General features: G+C 43.5%; 4 protein-coding genes across 7 annotated transcripts; 3 read left to right on the top strand and 1 right to left on the bottom strand.

Annotated features, from left to right (window-relative positions):
* Positions 1 to 349: 349 nt before the first annotated feature.
* RB195_016416 (uncharacterized protein) lies at positions 350 to 1,639 on the top strand (the record flags this gene model as incomplete). Of its 2 annotated transcripts, XM_064182937.1 has the most annotated exons (3): positions 350 to 425; positions 525 to 673; positions 749 to 1,639. In XM_064182937.1, the coding sequence occupies 3 exons, from the start codon at positions 350 to 352 to the stop codon at positions 1,637 to 1,639; spliced, it is 1,116 nt and encodes a 371-aa protein (XP_064038818.1). The 2 variants fall into 2 exon arrangements, with proteins under 2 accessions (XP_064038818.1, XP_013291124.2); XM_013435670.2 differs by lacking the exon at positions 350 to 425 and having other exon boundaries at positions 530 to 673.
* A 488-nt stretch (positions 1,640 to 2,127) lies between these two features.
* RB195_016415 (uncharacterized protein) lies at positions 2,128 to 10,477 on the bottom strand (the record flags this gene model as incomplete). The annotated part of the gene is made up of 13 exons (XM_064182936.1): positions 2,128 to 2,173; positions 2,262 to 2,419; positions 2,616 to 2,731; positions 3,446 to 3,558; positions 3,624 to 3,706; positions 5,257 to 5,357; positions 5,419 to 5,496; positions 5,869 to 5,973; positions 6,441 to 6,584; positions 6,648 to 6,762; positions 6,818 to 6,909; positions 10,047 to 10,121; positions 10,435 to 10,477. 13 exons carry the CDS (start codon positions 10,475 to 10,477, stop codon positions 2,128 to 2,130), a joined length of 1,269 nt encoding a protein of 422 aa, XP_064038817.1.
* Positions 10,478 to 12,093: 1,616 nt separating this feature from the next.
* Positions 12,094 to 13,522, top strand: RB195_016414 (uncharacterized protein; the record flags this gene model as incomplete). 3 transcript variants are annotated; one of them, XM_064182935.1, is made up of 3 exons in its annotated part: positions 12,094 to 12,297; positions 12,418 to 13,089; positions 13,169 to 13,522. In XM_064182935.1, 3 exons carry the CDS (start codon positions 12,094 to 12,096, stop codon positions 13,520 to 13,522), a joined length of 1,230 nt encoding a protein of 409 aa, XP_064038814.1. The 3 variants fall into 3 exon arrangements, with proteins under 3 accessions (XP_064038814.1, XP_064038816.1, XP_064038815.1); XM_064182934.1 differs by lacking the exon at positions 13,169 to 13,522 and having other exon boundaries at positions 12,229 to 12,297; positions 12,418 to 13,158; XM_064182933.1 differs by lacking the exons at positions 12,094 to 12,297; positions 12,418 to 13,089 and having other exon boundaries at positions 13,217 to 13,522.
* Positions 13,523 to 13,743: 221 nt separating this feature from the next.
* Positions 13,744 to 14,292, top strand: RB195_016413 (uncharacterized protein; the record flags this gene model as incomplete). The annotated part of the gene is made up of 1 exon (XM_064182932.1): positions 13,744 to 14,292. The coding sequence occupies one exon, from the start codon at positions 13,744 to 13,746 to the stop codon at positions 14,290 to 14,292; it is 549 nt and encodes a 182-aa protein (XP_064038813.1).
* Positions 14,293 to 14,856: the final 564 nt, after the last annotated feature.

Genomic DNA, 14,856 nt, shown 5'->3' with positions numbered 1-14,856 from the left:
GGAAAAATTTGCCTTTCAAAATTCTCTTGCGAAATTTCCTGGAGGAAACCTTTCCCACCCTTTTGTACCATTTATCATGTATCATATTGTCGTATCATCATCACATTTGCAGAAAATTGAGTGCATTTCGAGCATCCACTATCAGCGAATACATCATTATGGTCAACTTTATGACAAATAAGTTTCTCATCGAAGCTGTTCCTGAATAAAATACCGCGTAATTGCCGCATTTGTTCTGCAGTGGTTCCTGCACGGATCCCCATACTTCTGCTCGTCTAAGACAAGTGAAGTGGAAATTGGTCTAGCATTTCTACGAGATTTTGCTTTCTGAAACATTTTCATTCCTCATATGTCAGTCGACGAACGCCTAATGAAAGTTGAATCCTCAGCGTACGCCAAAATCGAAACTACATATCCGGTGCAGGGTTAGCTCGACCGTAAAACTTGTCGTTACGTTAGCTGAACTTGACCCTGGGCGGCATCGTCCTCATATATAAGCGATGACATCTCATGATTAACATCAGCTCCTATGTCTTTTGCAAAGAATTTGGCAGCGCTCGCCTCACTGGCTTCTGGAGTCAGCATTGTATTGGCAATAGGAGTTGTTGGCTACATGTTGAACGACATCAACAACTTTTATGACGACGCTTTGATAGAACTCGATGAGTTTAAAGTAAGTTATTGGAAAATTTGTGTTCATATCATTGCTTCTTATCATTCATTATTATCCTTACTTTTAATCCTTAAGCTCAACGCCAACAGTGCTTGGAGCCACATGACAGCATCAATTCGTGAGGAATCAGTTCGCGAAGTGCGCAGCGTTTTTCACCGCAAGAAGAAGCAAGCAGGTGGGTCCTGCAATTGCGCCGAAGGGCCCAACACTTGCCCTCTGGGACCACCAGGACCACCAGGAGAAGCTGGAGCTCCTGGAGAAGACGGCGCACCTGGAGAGGATGGCGCCTCTGGTTCCATAGGAAATGGTGGAAACATTGGAAACGATCGCGGGTGCCCGAAATGTCCCGCAGGACCCCCAGGACAACCTGGCGCTGATGGTGAGCAAGGACCGGCCGGCTCTGATGGCACACCTGGACAGCCTGGAGCACCTGGACAAAACGGCCAACCGGGGACACCTGGAGATCAGGGTGACGCTGGAGCACCTGGAGATGATGGCGCACCGGGAGAACCTGGAGCCCCTGGACAGAACGGAAAATCAGGACGTGGTAAACCCGGCTCAGCAGGACCTGCGGGACCGGCTGGTCCCTCCGGACAGCCTGGCCAGGATGGTGAAGCTGGTCAGGATGGACAACCAGGACAACAAGGACCAGAAGGACCAGCTGGAAACGACGGTGCTAAGGGGCAGAACGGTGAACCTGGAATACCAGGAAACGCTGGAATTCCAGGAGGAGATGCCTCATATTGTCCATGCCCACCGCGAACTTCCGATGTTCCTGTTGTTAGCAAAACTCCTCAGCAGGACACCACTGGTGACTCTGGTTATGAAATCGTTGAAATCGAAGTTCCGGAGGAAGGATATGAAGAGGAGAAACCTGCACCAAGTGGCGGCGGTCCTGCTGGCTATAGCAGGCAACGAGTTGCCGCGAAAAGCGTTCGTAGAGTTCGCGTCTCTAAAGCCGCCTAACCTGGACTTAATGATTGATTCTCTTTCAGATGTGCTTGTATTTTTTGAGGGCTCAATGAATAATTATACCGAGCATTTGTGATAAAGTCGAACTAACCGAAAACTGAAGCCTCTCAAATAAAACCTGATGTGTTCAACATTTAGCCAATTCTAAAGTTGTGGCTGTAATATTGTGCGAGAAAAATGAGAATGTTTATGAACTGAACAAAATCCATACCTACAGGAAATTTTTGCTGGAAGTTAATTTCTCGCTTGGAAACCACGAGAACTTATCCAGATAATGCCCATTCAATATTTTCTTAGTCTTTTTGGTTCATTAGAGGAATAATCTATGAAGAAAATTGCCATTCAGTTCAAATCTACTAAGTAAATCGCCTTACAGGAATTGATTTCTTAGAAATCTGACGTAAGAACTTAACTTCCGACTAAAGAAAGTCTGTCTAGTGTTTAGAAACAAGACTACGGACAGACAGTATGAGGTGAATCTATTAATCGAGGCAAATAGCAAACATGGAATGTTGAATGGCCTTGTTTCTAAACACAAGGCAACGCTTTTCTTTCTCCAGGAATTAAAATCTGATACTGAAGTATCAATCGAACTAAAACTTCGGATAAAACCAACCTGTACAGGAGATTGCTCCCATCACTCCACACAGGATAGCCTTCCCCGTTGACTTTTAAGTCGATCCAAAAAGCGTCATCTTCTTTGCTTTGACGAACAACTTGTCTTGAAAGTTCGCTATCCACAGATGAATCGATATTCGATGCCAGATATCCACCCTAAATCAGGACGTGATAACTCACTCAAAGTCTAGACAAGCTCAATGGCTAACATGTGCTCCTAGAAACATCAGAGCATTTCATTTATTTGAAAAACGAAAAAAGTACTTGTTAAACTTAGGAAAGATTTAAAAAAAATAAAGTCCTCTGTACAGTTCCTTTTGATAATATGATTTTGAAAACGCATCCAAGGTACCTCCTTACGACAAGCCTGCTGCGCTGCTGACTGCGACACACGTTTTCGCTTCGTATTTATGACGAAACATCGGCCAGACATATAAAAGGCACCAGAGGGGCATACGGAATGATTTTCTAAATCATTATAATAAGACTATGATTGAGGGAAAAGAAGTTAGGCGGAGGGGGTCACTAAAGACTGCTCATATCGAACTGCACTTAGAGCGCAAAACCCGTTCTCAGAGCACAAAGATCGTTCTAAAATGTCGGATGCAGATTGCAGAGAGGCCTGTTTGGAGAGTTTGGAAACGTTACAGCATTATAAGATTCAGCTCTATCTACCTCTTTGTTTCATTAACGTAAAAAGACGGACATAAACGTCTGAGCGAAAAGAACGTTGCGAGTATTTGTGTGTAGTGAAAGCTTATTGAGAAGTATATTCTTCATTACACCAGAGAACTGATGCGATGCACAGGGAATAGTCGAATTATCGAAATCTGAACGAGGCACTTCATAGCTAAGAACAATCTTTGTGCTCCAAGAACGGTTCTTCGAGCTCTAGGCGCAGTTCGACTGGATCAGTCTTCTGCGAGCCTCCCCTATCCTTCCTCCTCCCTAACTCCCTTTTCACCCTGCGTAAGCAGGGTCTATCGAACTGCTGAAAACTTGGGGTTTAAAAAAATTAAGAGAGACTTCACATCAGGAGAAGCTAGGTGCTATTTTATCGCCACATGATAGATTCACCTATGCGTAAGCATAGGTGAATCTATCATGTGGCGATAAAATCTACGCCCATTCTACGAATCCACAACAGCCTACTGAAATGAATAACTGCTTAAGAAATCGTACCTTCCGGGCATGTGAAACGATAGTGGAGGTACAGCTCGTCCTGTACAGGGCATGGAGTCTCGGGAAACACTTCTGTCAATTTCTGGATATTGCAGTAATTAAGGCCCTCACACCTGAAAACATAAAAGGAAGTGTCAATCAGTTTCAAAAAGAAAAACAAGGACCACCGAAAATTTACTTGTTAGTGATAGTTTTCAATGAGTTTGGATGAACGCAAGTCTGCGTTACCGTCAACATGTTCCTTGAGCAAGCATATCCCTCCTTAAATATAGCAGGAATCATCAGAAATCACATCATTCACGACTGAGTTTAACGAGGACTTCAAGTTAATTTATTCCAATAATCATAAGAAGATCTCAGTGAAATTTTAAGGGGAATGTAGAAATCTGATACAGCTGTGCATTTCCTGCAACAGCCGTTATAAAACCTATGTATTGCAGAGTTCAACGAAATTTTATACTTGACGCCTCACAAAACAAAGAGCTCGCAGTTGGCAATGATAGCTCGTCCCAGGACCAAACAACTCGACGTTCACTTCGAAAAGTATCTTCTTTTTTCTCACAGTGTTGGCTGTTATGACTAATTCCAGATTATTTGTAAATTCACTTTTTAGCTAACTTCTTAATTTTATCGTGCAACCACAGAAGCGTGCCATCGAAGTTAGGAAGAAAAGTATTAAAAAACTTTTTTGAGGCTGTAACTCGTCTGAGCGTGTGGTGGTAGGTACCTAGGTGGAATTTTATACGTGAAGTGCAAAGAGCTATCGACACATGGTAGCATGTGCATTAAAAGTATGAGTTTTCAGTAGTTCTCATGTTGTTATCTTTTCTATCATTCCTTTTTTCCCTGCTGATCAAAGTTTCCTACGAGGCACCTAACAACAACTCACGTATGCAAGCGCAGGCGTACACGCCGTGTCCGCCAACGAGCGAGAGAAACAGTATCATCAGCCCAAACCCTGCACCCAAATGCTGCGCGTATGCCAGCGTTCGCATGCGTGACGTTTTGTTAAAGGCATCACCCCACGAATCTGAGGTTGTACGGATTTCAGGTGGAATATTCGTATACGGGATAATAGATTGTGGAGAGGGGTGTGATTCCGTCCATTTCTTCCTAATTGCCATAAAAAACGGCTCAGAAGATGCGGCGCCGCACAGGGCTGGCGCGCTCCAATCGAACTCCTTGTAGAAAATAGTGCGCCGGAACGCTCGAAGCCGTATCTTCCGGGCCATTTTCTACGGCAATTAGGAAGAAATGAACGGAATCACCCTCCTCCCCATAATCTACGACCCCGTATACGAATACTCCACTGAAAATCGTACCACTCTAGATTCGTGGGGTGATGCCTTTAAGAGCCTCGTAGGAAAATTCGTTCGACATAGTCGTTTCAAACACCGTTTTTCTGAACTAGTTATTGGAATTGGGTGTGATCGCGTTTATGATCGTGATCTATTCTTGCCACCCTATCTTTTCGTGGAGAGATCAGTACATGGCATATTTTGTGGTATGCTGCCACATGCTATCCATGGTCCAAAGGCAGGCACGCAGACAGACAGACAATTTTTCTTTTTACACAGTAGTGGATAACATGTATTCTCCGTATATCGTCCCGGAGATCGGCTATTAACGACGTAAAGTCAATATCTTAACAATGATTAATTCTGTATATACAATGTAAACATTTTTGTATACACATATTCTAACTCACCGTAAGTGATGCTTTTCATCAGCCACTTTTTTTTATTTCAGATTGTCAAACTATAATGTGATTCCTTTACTCTAACCAAACTATTTAATAAATATATGCTTACAACAGCTCCATATGATGCATATTCCACGTGAATTGTGCCTCCATTACGGCACGCAAACTCGAACGGCACCGATGCGCACGAGACGTTCTGGGGAGAGCCTTCTAGCATAGGATTTCATTGCTATTCTGTGTGTGAAACTAAACAAACAACTACAAAACTTACCACCACTGCGCTGTTCACATCTAAGTCCAACGTATCCTGTGCTGCAGATGCATTGTGCCGCTCGACTTTTAGAGGATACTTAAAAAAGGAATTAGCCAGTAATAAAGTAGTTTTATAAAAGCACACGCGCCGCATCCACGAGCGAGCGGTCGACAATCAATTAGGTCTAGTGACCACCCTAAAACATGTGCGAAGGTGGCACATTCTGAAGTACCTCGTGGGAACTAAAGCCGATTCCCACACCGTTTTTCAGGATAATTATAGGGAATTAAACGGAGCCACGCTTATACTCATAATCTACAACACGGACTTTATATTGTGTCACAGAAACCACAATATCGTTAATTTTGTGATACGCTGCCTTCTGTCCAAAACTCTCAAACTTTCAATCGTTTGCCATCAAGGCAAAGTGGATTATAAGCTTTAATCAATAACTGGATCCATAAGTACCTTGATCAACGGCTTTCCTCTTACATACGACGTAATTCAGGGCACTGCATGACTGTGACATCCAGCTTCGATACATTGTCTCTTGTTGCAAAGAGACACAGACGTCTGAAGTAAGACTTTAGTGGAGTTCTTTAAAGGTATCACTCCACGAATCTGGGGTGGTGCGGGTTTCAGGTGGGTTATGCCTATACGAGTCGTAGATTATGGGGAGGAGGGTGATTCCGTTCATTTCTTCCTAATTGCCGTAAAAAAACGGCCCTGAAGATACGACTTCGAGCGTTCCGGCGCGCTGTTTTCTACAAGGAGTTCGGTCGGAGCGCTCCAGTCTTGTGCATGCGCCGCCTCTTTCGGGCCGTTTTTTACGGCAATTAGGAAGAAATGGATGGAATCACCCTCCTCTCCATAATATACGACCCCGCATAATAACTCTCCACTTGAAATCCGCACCACTTCAGATTTGTGGAATGATGCCTTTAACAACAATTGTAAGTGTCATTAATATGCGCCAATGAAATTCCTCAATAAAGTAGCGATAACTGTCTAATCGTTTAATCGATAAAATCAATACCCACCATCATAGTTTGGATAAATATTCGGCTCTCCTGGCTGCCAATACTGTCGATTCACTACATAGGATCCAGGAAACGCCACCCATGCAGGCTCAGATCCGTTTGGAACAGAACGCACTGAGGTCCACACGCCAGTCACATCAGGTCCTAAATGGATAGATTGATAATGATAAATTGCATTATGTGATAAAACAATGTAACTCAACTCACTCCATGCTTGTGTCGCTGATATCATTCCTTGGATATATCCTGCGTAAAAAGTCTGGTCATCGTTGGTTTCAGTCAACGATAGCGTTCTACCTCTATCCTCGCAATATATTGCTGCCTGAAGGATCTTTTCAACTACCGCAAATCATAGGAGTTACCCAGTATGCACATACCTCACTCCATCGCATAGGCTGCTCGTTAAACGAATAGCAGTAATCCATGTGGTAGACCTCATCATCTTCACATTTCCTGCCAACCGGTAGATCTGTAAGGAAGTTTTTTTGATAGTGAAATTGAAGAATATGGAAAGTAAAAAAAAAACACTACGATAAAAAACTAGGAAAAAGGAACGTCAAATTTCAACACCAACAATTTGTTTTCGGTTTGGGAAAAATAAGGAGGTGCTGCTATGTGTACGGATAACTGGTAAATTTAGCCTGACAGATATCTTAAAGGCGTGAACCCACGAGTCTGGGGTGACACGGATTTCCGGTGGAGTATTCGTATACGGGATCGTAGCTTATTGAGAGAAGGGTGATTCCGTTCATTTCTTCTTAATTGCCGTAGAAAACGGCCCGGAAGATACGGCATCGAGCGTTGCGGCGCACTATTTTCTACGAGTTCGATTGGAGCGCGTCAGCCCTGTGCACGCGCCGCATCTTCCGAGCCGTTTTTTACGGCAATTAGGAAGAAATGGACGGAATCACACCCCTCTCTATAATCTACTATCCCGTATACGAATACTTCACCTGAAATCCGTACCTCAGATTCGTGGGGTGATGCCTTTAATTACTTGAAACGGTGCTTGAAATCAAGCACGATCGTACAATTGGAAAACAAATATCATAATACAGTATTTGAAAGACGAAATTTAACAATTTAGTACTTGAACTATTGTTAATTATTGATATAGTAGTAGAAATATAATGATGTAGCATTGAAAACATTAGCTTTCCCGCAAAAAATTCAATTTTAAAGGAATAGTGAAAAAATCGTTAACAGGACATTCCTAGAATGAATAAAAACAGAAAACATTTGTAATAATCACCTCCGCAAACGGAAAAAAAACACAACAAAAACGATGAGAGTAGAAAAAAAAAGGAGTAAGGAGATCGCAGGGAAGGCTCAAATGCCAGAAATTGCACAAAAATTCAAATTTTCACAAGAGCTTCTTCAAGAGAAGAGATCCTCCAATTTCATTTATTTTTTAGGGAAAAAGTCGACAACATCTCTTCGCTCAACTAGTTCTGGTACGCGTAACGGAAAGATGGCGTCCTTCTCATAAACATCATGCTTTAACGAATGTTGTTTTTTCCTTTCTTTTTTAATTGATGACTAATTATGCCCTTTATTCTAATGCAACCGGTGTAATTTTTAGTATAGTTTGTAATCTTCAGGAGATATTGGGAATTCATAATTTACCAGAAAAGAAAACGTCACCACAACATTCTCTTCGACTGCTAAGCTCACTGAGCAAGCCATGTGTTTGAGCACGTCAACCGCTGCGCACTTGAAAACCACTCGAAATCTTCCGGACATTATTTGTGCAACGACGTGATAACCAGCTTCGACCAGCTTAAATGTTGATGACGGATGGTGCCATGTGAAAAGATTGGTAATCATGGATTGTACTATGACACCGCTAGTGCTGGCTGTCCAAGGAGAAGAATGAGGGGAAAAACACGCCAAACTACTACACCAAAATCGATAGGACTGCGTGACCCACCAGCCACCGTAATTTTCAGTGCGATGTAAAGGACAGACCAGGCTGGTACAACTGATTAGTTGTTGGATGGGCCAAGTCCGATTTTTTAAATTTTTTAAAATTTCAAACCGTCCGGGCTAAATTCTGGGGCTACATCACACGGAGAGAACCAATATGGCACTCATTCAGAATATAAACTAAATTGGTGGACGGTTTTCAAGGAGAAAGGATTGAAATCAGCTAAATATGCTTGTATCTAAACTAAGTATCGGTTTTACGAAAATGCATTCAGATTTGAATTCCTCAACATAAAGTTAAAGTTCAAAGTTTCTGGCGTTAATCAATCCGCTTGGGATGCGCCCCCACGTTCACTTCAATTCGGAGTCGTTTGAGGTTACGAACGTGTAACTGGCCTATACAATGGACTCAACGTCGTGAACCCCCTATCGCTCTCTCTCCCTCTGTCCCCCCCCCCACGAATCTGAGATGGTGCAGATTTCAGGTGGAGTATTCGTATACGGGATGGAAGACTACAGAGAGGGAGGTGATTCCGTCCATTTCTAATTAATTGCCGTAAAAAACGGCCCGGAAGATGTGGCGCCGCACAAGGCTGGCGCGCTCCAATCGAACCCCCTGTAGAAAATAGTGCGCCAAAACGCCTGAAGCCGTATCTTCCGGGCCGTTTTTTTACTGCAATTAGGAAGAAATGGACGAAATCACCCGGAAGATTTTCCTTAGCTGTCTTCAATTATAGTAATTATTACGCCCTCAACACTCAATTAACTCTAGAGCATAAAAGGATTCATCCTATTTGAGGTAACTTTATAAAACTAATACAATCAATGTGCCCATTCTCACTAGTAATTGAGAGTTGACGTTGTTTTTTTAGGCATAAAAGAGTACGAAATGTGAGGAGAGAGTAGAGTCACAAAGAGAACAATTTTGTAACTGTAAGTTATTATATTTCATCGATATCACATAAAGATAGGATATGAAGAAAAACTGTAAGCAAGAACGAATAAATGAATAATACAAATTTGAGGATAGGTACGTAGAAATTCGAGAAGGAAGAGTTTAGCTCGAACAACACTCAGGATGAGCCAAGAGGACTAATGCATTCCTTTTTACTTGAAGTGATAAATAATAATAATAGTAGTGACGATCAATCGATAATTAACTCACTATCGGATTTGGAACCGATAGAAGAGTGGTAACCTGACGAGGAAATCCAATAGATGAACTCGCATATCACTTTACAACCGTTGGTCCGCTCCTGTTTTTTTGTTTTCGGTAAGTAAGGACATTAAACTCATAGAACTGGACAATATTGCACGATCAATCGATAATTAACTCACAATCGGTATAGTAACCAACAAATATAATCAAAGTTATATTTGCTGAGCACCACAGTGTCCTCCAAGAATATAAATGATACCAACAACAACAGTGGTAATGTTAATATTTGTGTACTGATCCCAGATGCCAAAATCTAGTTGTGGAATGGAAAGTAAAACTATGTGAGGAGAAATAAAATAGGTATAAAAACGAGGAAAACTTGAAAAGAAAACAAAAAACTTCATGAAAAAAGCAACGTTATAATTGACTTTCAAAAAAGGTTCAAGAAGAAACTTCTCCGCTCAGCTGCCTGCACCAATGTTACCCTCCACAGAAATCAATAGATCAATCTAAGTGCTTACCGGCGCTTAACAAACACGTCCCTCCGTTTTCGCAAAGATTCTGATTTCGGCACTCTTCAACGTTTGTTTTCGATCCTAAATGCGCAATCGTCACGTGTATTCGATCGGACACGGAGATATTGGAGAAGATATGCCAGTGATTCTGGTATTCGAAACGGTGTGGAAACAGTTACAGGGCTAAAAATCCTGGACAAAGCGAGCCATACGGAGAAGGAAACCAGTCATTCCATAATCGACTTTAGAATATCAATGAATCGACGTTTTTAGAGTCACCGCCCACGCGCCATCTAACCAACCGAATAAACCACATAAGAGTTAACTACACTACAGCACCTACAGTGCTTCTGTAGAGATTGACCGCATTAAAGGACGCATCGATTCTACTTACCACAGATCAGAAACAATATCAACAGCCAGATCAGTATGCGCATCAGCGGATTGTCAAGGCTGACAGATCTCTCGCCGCTCTCCTGGTGGGGCGTGGCTTTCGATAAGGGCGAGGGGATGACGATGCGATCACTCAAGCAGATGTTTGAGTAAGACCAGAGAACTCACCTTTAGAAAAGTAATCACATCGCCAAGCAGTAACGATGGGTTGTCGAATATATGCAATAAGGTCTACAGCTTTTAGGTCCCATGCAATTTTTGATGTCCTTCAATCGATACGCATGTTTTATGCAGTCCTCGTGACTGCACGAAACGTGGAGAGATCGCTTAGTTCTTGTTGGTCTGCTTTGTTTTGTTTCTGCACAGTTTTCATCGGTGAGTCATTCGTAGGAACCATGTCAAACTCAAAGAAATCATTGAGAGTCGCTGAACAAGACCAGTCCTTTTGGTTTCTGCAGTATTACGTGGGAGTACAAGGGAAGCAATCCCGAACTTCCCTAACTTAGCAATACGTGGATTCTTTCTCAGGCAGCTTAGACCAGCTTTAGGCTTATGTACAATAGAGTTTAGTGAGTTATAATTCCTCACGTGAATACATCAGTGACGATGAAGGAGAGCCTCGTTCCTCACTCTCTTCCTATCTCGACTCCCTCCCATCGGTAGTAAAAGTGAAAACTGTAAGGAGATTCTTTACAGTTTTCACTTTAAAATTTTCACTGCTAGGTGGTTACAGTCTTTTTTTTCGAGTCAACTCAAAATCAGTAAAATTTGCTGTATAAGGCTAACAGATGTTTGAGAAGAAGAAAGAAAAAAAACAATCCAGGAACACTAGCCAGTGTTCGGCATCGATGTGGATTACTACTCACATTATTCTTTCAGAAAAGAATAAGAGATCAGTTTCTTTTTTTTTTCTTTTTCAATTCATCGCTACCTTTTTTAGGTCAGCATGGTTGTATATTTCTTTTACTTTTTTACCTGTCTGTCTATCTGCATCCGTCCTTTTTCGGTCAGCTTTTCGCACACGGTCCCTCACTTTAATGAAACCGAAGGTCGAAGTTTCCGTTTTTTTTTGGACTTAGGCGCAGCAAGCATGTAATAGGTCGGGAAGGGAACTTTGGTTCTGGATGCTCCTTGGATAAAACTGGTCTTTGGGTAGAATTGGATGGTCAGATAATGTATTTTGAAAATTGTAGCAAAACCAGAAGGATAACAAGATTGTCACGAGAAAAATCCGACAATTTACTTCAGATAAATTCTTTCGAAATATTCTTTCTTCAAAAATGTTATAGTGTTCCGGTGCTAGATGCTTTCTTGATTAGTTGCCATGCGGGTCTTCAGATTAACGTTGCCACAGTACGAGCACGACCACAGCCACAGCGCCGATCGGGGCAGTGACAGCATAACTTCAAACTTGAGTAGTCAAAACTTAATCATAGAAGTAATATACATGTGGGGTCGCGAATACGAGTCTGATTGCTATCTGCACGTGGTGGCCCCGCTTCAACTAAACGCAATCAGGCGTTCGAGTGTACGCATTGGGAACGTACGAGCTATATAACCTGCACTGTTATATGGCGAAAGATTCCCATATATTGCAAAAAGGTGCTGTCGCCCAGCACATTGCCAAAGCCCATAACCTGAAAGGTCAACTGCCTGAAGCATGGAATCTTTGGCCACAACCATTCATTTCGTCACGATGAACTGCCGAACACAATCGAGTGAACTTCAACAAGCCGCTCTATCCAGACTTCTGCGATATCCGTGTGTGCTTTTTGTTGCACTGCAGGAAACACGCATGAGAGATCGGCCCGTCATCAGCATCGAAAATTACACCATATACTGCGGCGATGCTGATGAGAACAAAGTAGGTGGCAGCGCGATGGCTGTGAGAAACGATTACAAGAACCTGGTGGAGGAACTTGGCTCAAAGTCGTCTATATGCGCCTTTCTACGACTGCGGGATCTCAGAGGACGTAGACTCTAGATCGTAAGTGCTCGCGCACCTATAGAAACCGCTGAAGACAACAGTAAGGACGCTTTCTATGATGAACTCATTGCGTTGATGTCTAAACTAAAAAGTCAGCAGGTGGTCATTGTCGGAGTCGACACAAATGCAAAGATGGGACTCGAACAACAATCCGATAGGCTAGGAAAATGGTATTATCCTGCGAGGCGCACGTCGAACAACGGTGGCCGTCTGGTCGACTTGTGCGAACAGACAGGCCTCATCATCGCTTCCACGTTTAACAGGAATCATCGACGCCATCAGCTCGCGTGGCAAGCGCCAACCCTCTTAACGCCTGAAGAGCAGCGCAAGCGGAAGATGAGGACTCTTAAGCTTCAGCTCGACTACGTTCTGACGAGGAACATTCCCCAGTCAGATATCCGAAAATCTAGAGCTGTTTGGGACGCCGCGTTCGACTCTGACCGTCCAGTTCTTCTCACCTTCAAGATACGATTCCACAAGAGAAACCGAGGAGTTCCTCTTCAACCGAAAATCGAAATGGCAGGACTGAAAGATGACGAATGCAGAACAAAATTCCGCCATCGTGTGTCTATTCATGTTGGAGTACGGACCAGGAAGAAGCTTAGCGATCGCAAAGTGCATCCAGGACAATGCAAGGGAAACGCTCCCGGTTCCATTGCGGCGGAAGAAGTTTGCTTTTGCATCTGCGGAAACGAAATCCACGTACAACTGTGTATGTGTCGCGCGCAGCGCTGGTGACTTCAACCAGGAAAAGCGTCTTAGAAGAAAGTTGCGTCGTCAACTCGTCAACTGCAACATGGAGTTTGAGGAGGCATGGGAGAACAAGAACCCGCAGAAAGCCTATGCTCTACGAAAAAAGTATAGCGGCAAAATAAAAAGGTTTCCTCCTGTCCTCAACACTGCCAGTGGAGTCGCTGTCGGTGAAACAACCCTTCCAATTTGGAGGGAACACTTCAAGACCTTGCTGAACCGGCTAGCACCGTCAGCTCCTGAACTCGAGCACGTTTATAGACCGACATATGCGGTTAACGAGGGACCACCGTCCGAGTCGGAGGTTCTAGTCTGTATTCAAAAAATGAAAAATGGAAGACGACGGGATTAGCGCAGAAATGCTAAAATATCTTCTCCGTCTGGGATTCGTGAGATGACAAAGATCATCAATATGGATAGACGGAAGGATATCTGATTCGTGGAGACACGCTACCATGATTCCCCTCCACAAGAAGTTATCCGACCCTAGGAATTATCGAAGAATCTCTTTGGTGCGTGTTATGTACAAGGTATTAAAACGCATTATCCTGGACCGACTCATTAAACATCGCGATGAAGCAACACGACTTTGAAGCCGCGTTCGACTCTCCTGACCAAGGCCGTCTTCTCAAAGTGCTCCGCACCGATGGAGTACCAGAAAAGTTCGTCTGCATGCTTGATGACATGAATCAACGAACTACTGTTGCAGTTCGAACACCAGCCGGATGTACAACACCGTTTGAGTTGGCAACTGGAGTAAGACAAGGGGCAGTGGCAGGACCTTTCCTGTTCAATTTCGCCATCGACGACATTATGCGAGAACAGTCGACCAGTGGCGACATCATATTAGCACCATCAGGGTGCCCCTTGACTGATCTCGAGTACGCCGACGATGTTGTTATATTCGCGGAAAGCAGTACGAAACTTCAACATGTTGTCAAATTTGTATCGAAGGTTGCTCTGGTTGCAGCCTATGGACTACGTCTACGCCCTGATAAATGCAAGCAGATGTGGATCTCTTCGAGACCTCGAACAGGGAGCAGGGTGGACGAACAACCGATAGAACTCGTCGATGAGTCCTGTTACTTGGGCTCTACGCTGAAGAGCAACGACAGCTACTAGAGAGATGTTTAGCAAAGGTGCGCCAAGGCCACTTCTGCATTTAACTCCTTAACGAAATGTCTGTGGTCAACCTCCATCACCAACGAAGTCAAGCTGCAAGTCTACCTATCCGCAAATCGCCCCATCATGATGTACGGATCAGAGACTAGGGCAGCACCATCAACGGTTATGGAGAGGCTTGAATGCATGGAACGAAAGCTGCTTAGACGGCTACTTCTGGCCTAGGGTATGCCTCAATGAAGATTTTTACGCAGAAATTGATGTGGTCTACCGGCTGATGACATGTGCGAGACATCAACATTTTGCACAGACATTTGAGAGCGGCTAAAGTAAATCGTCTTCGCTTCTTTGGTCATATATTAAGGAGATCGGCGCCTTGTTCAACAAGCTCTTAGGAGTTTGTCAGGTTAGAGCTGGAAGAAGCAACCTGGACGAAAACGGAATTTCTGGACAGAGGTGGTGAAAGAGGAAATGAGGACACTCGAGAGGAAGGGAGTCTGCATCGGTATTCATTAGAAGTGCGAACGGCACAGCGACCTGGATGGACTGCCAGCCAGCTTAAGA

The sequence above is a fragment of the Necator americanus genome, chromosome II (assembly GCF_031761385.1).
Source record: "Necator americanus strain Aroian chromosome II, whole genome shotgun sequence".
In the NCBI taxonomy this organism is placed as follows: Eukaryota; Metazoa; Nematoda; class Chromadorea; order Rhabditida; family Ancylostomatidae; genus Necator; species Necator americanus.
The sequence above is the reverse complement of the archived record's forward strand: the minus strand, read 5'-3'. Positions and strand labels throughout refer to the sequence as shown.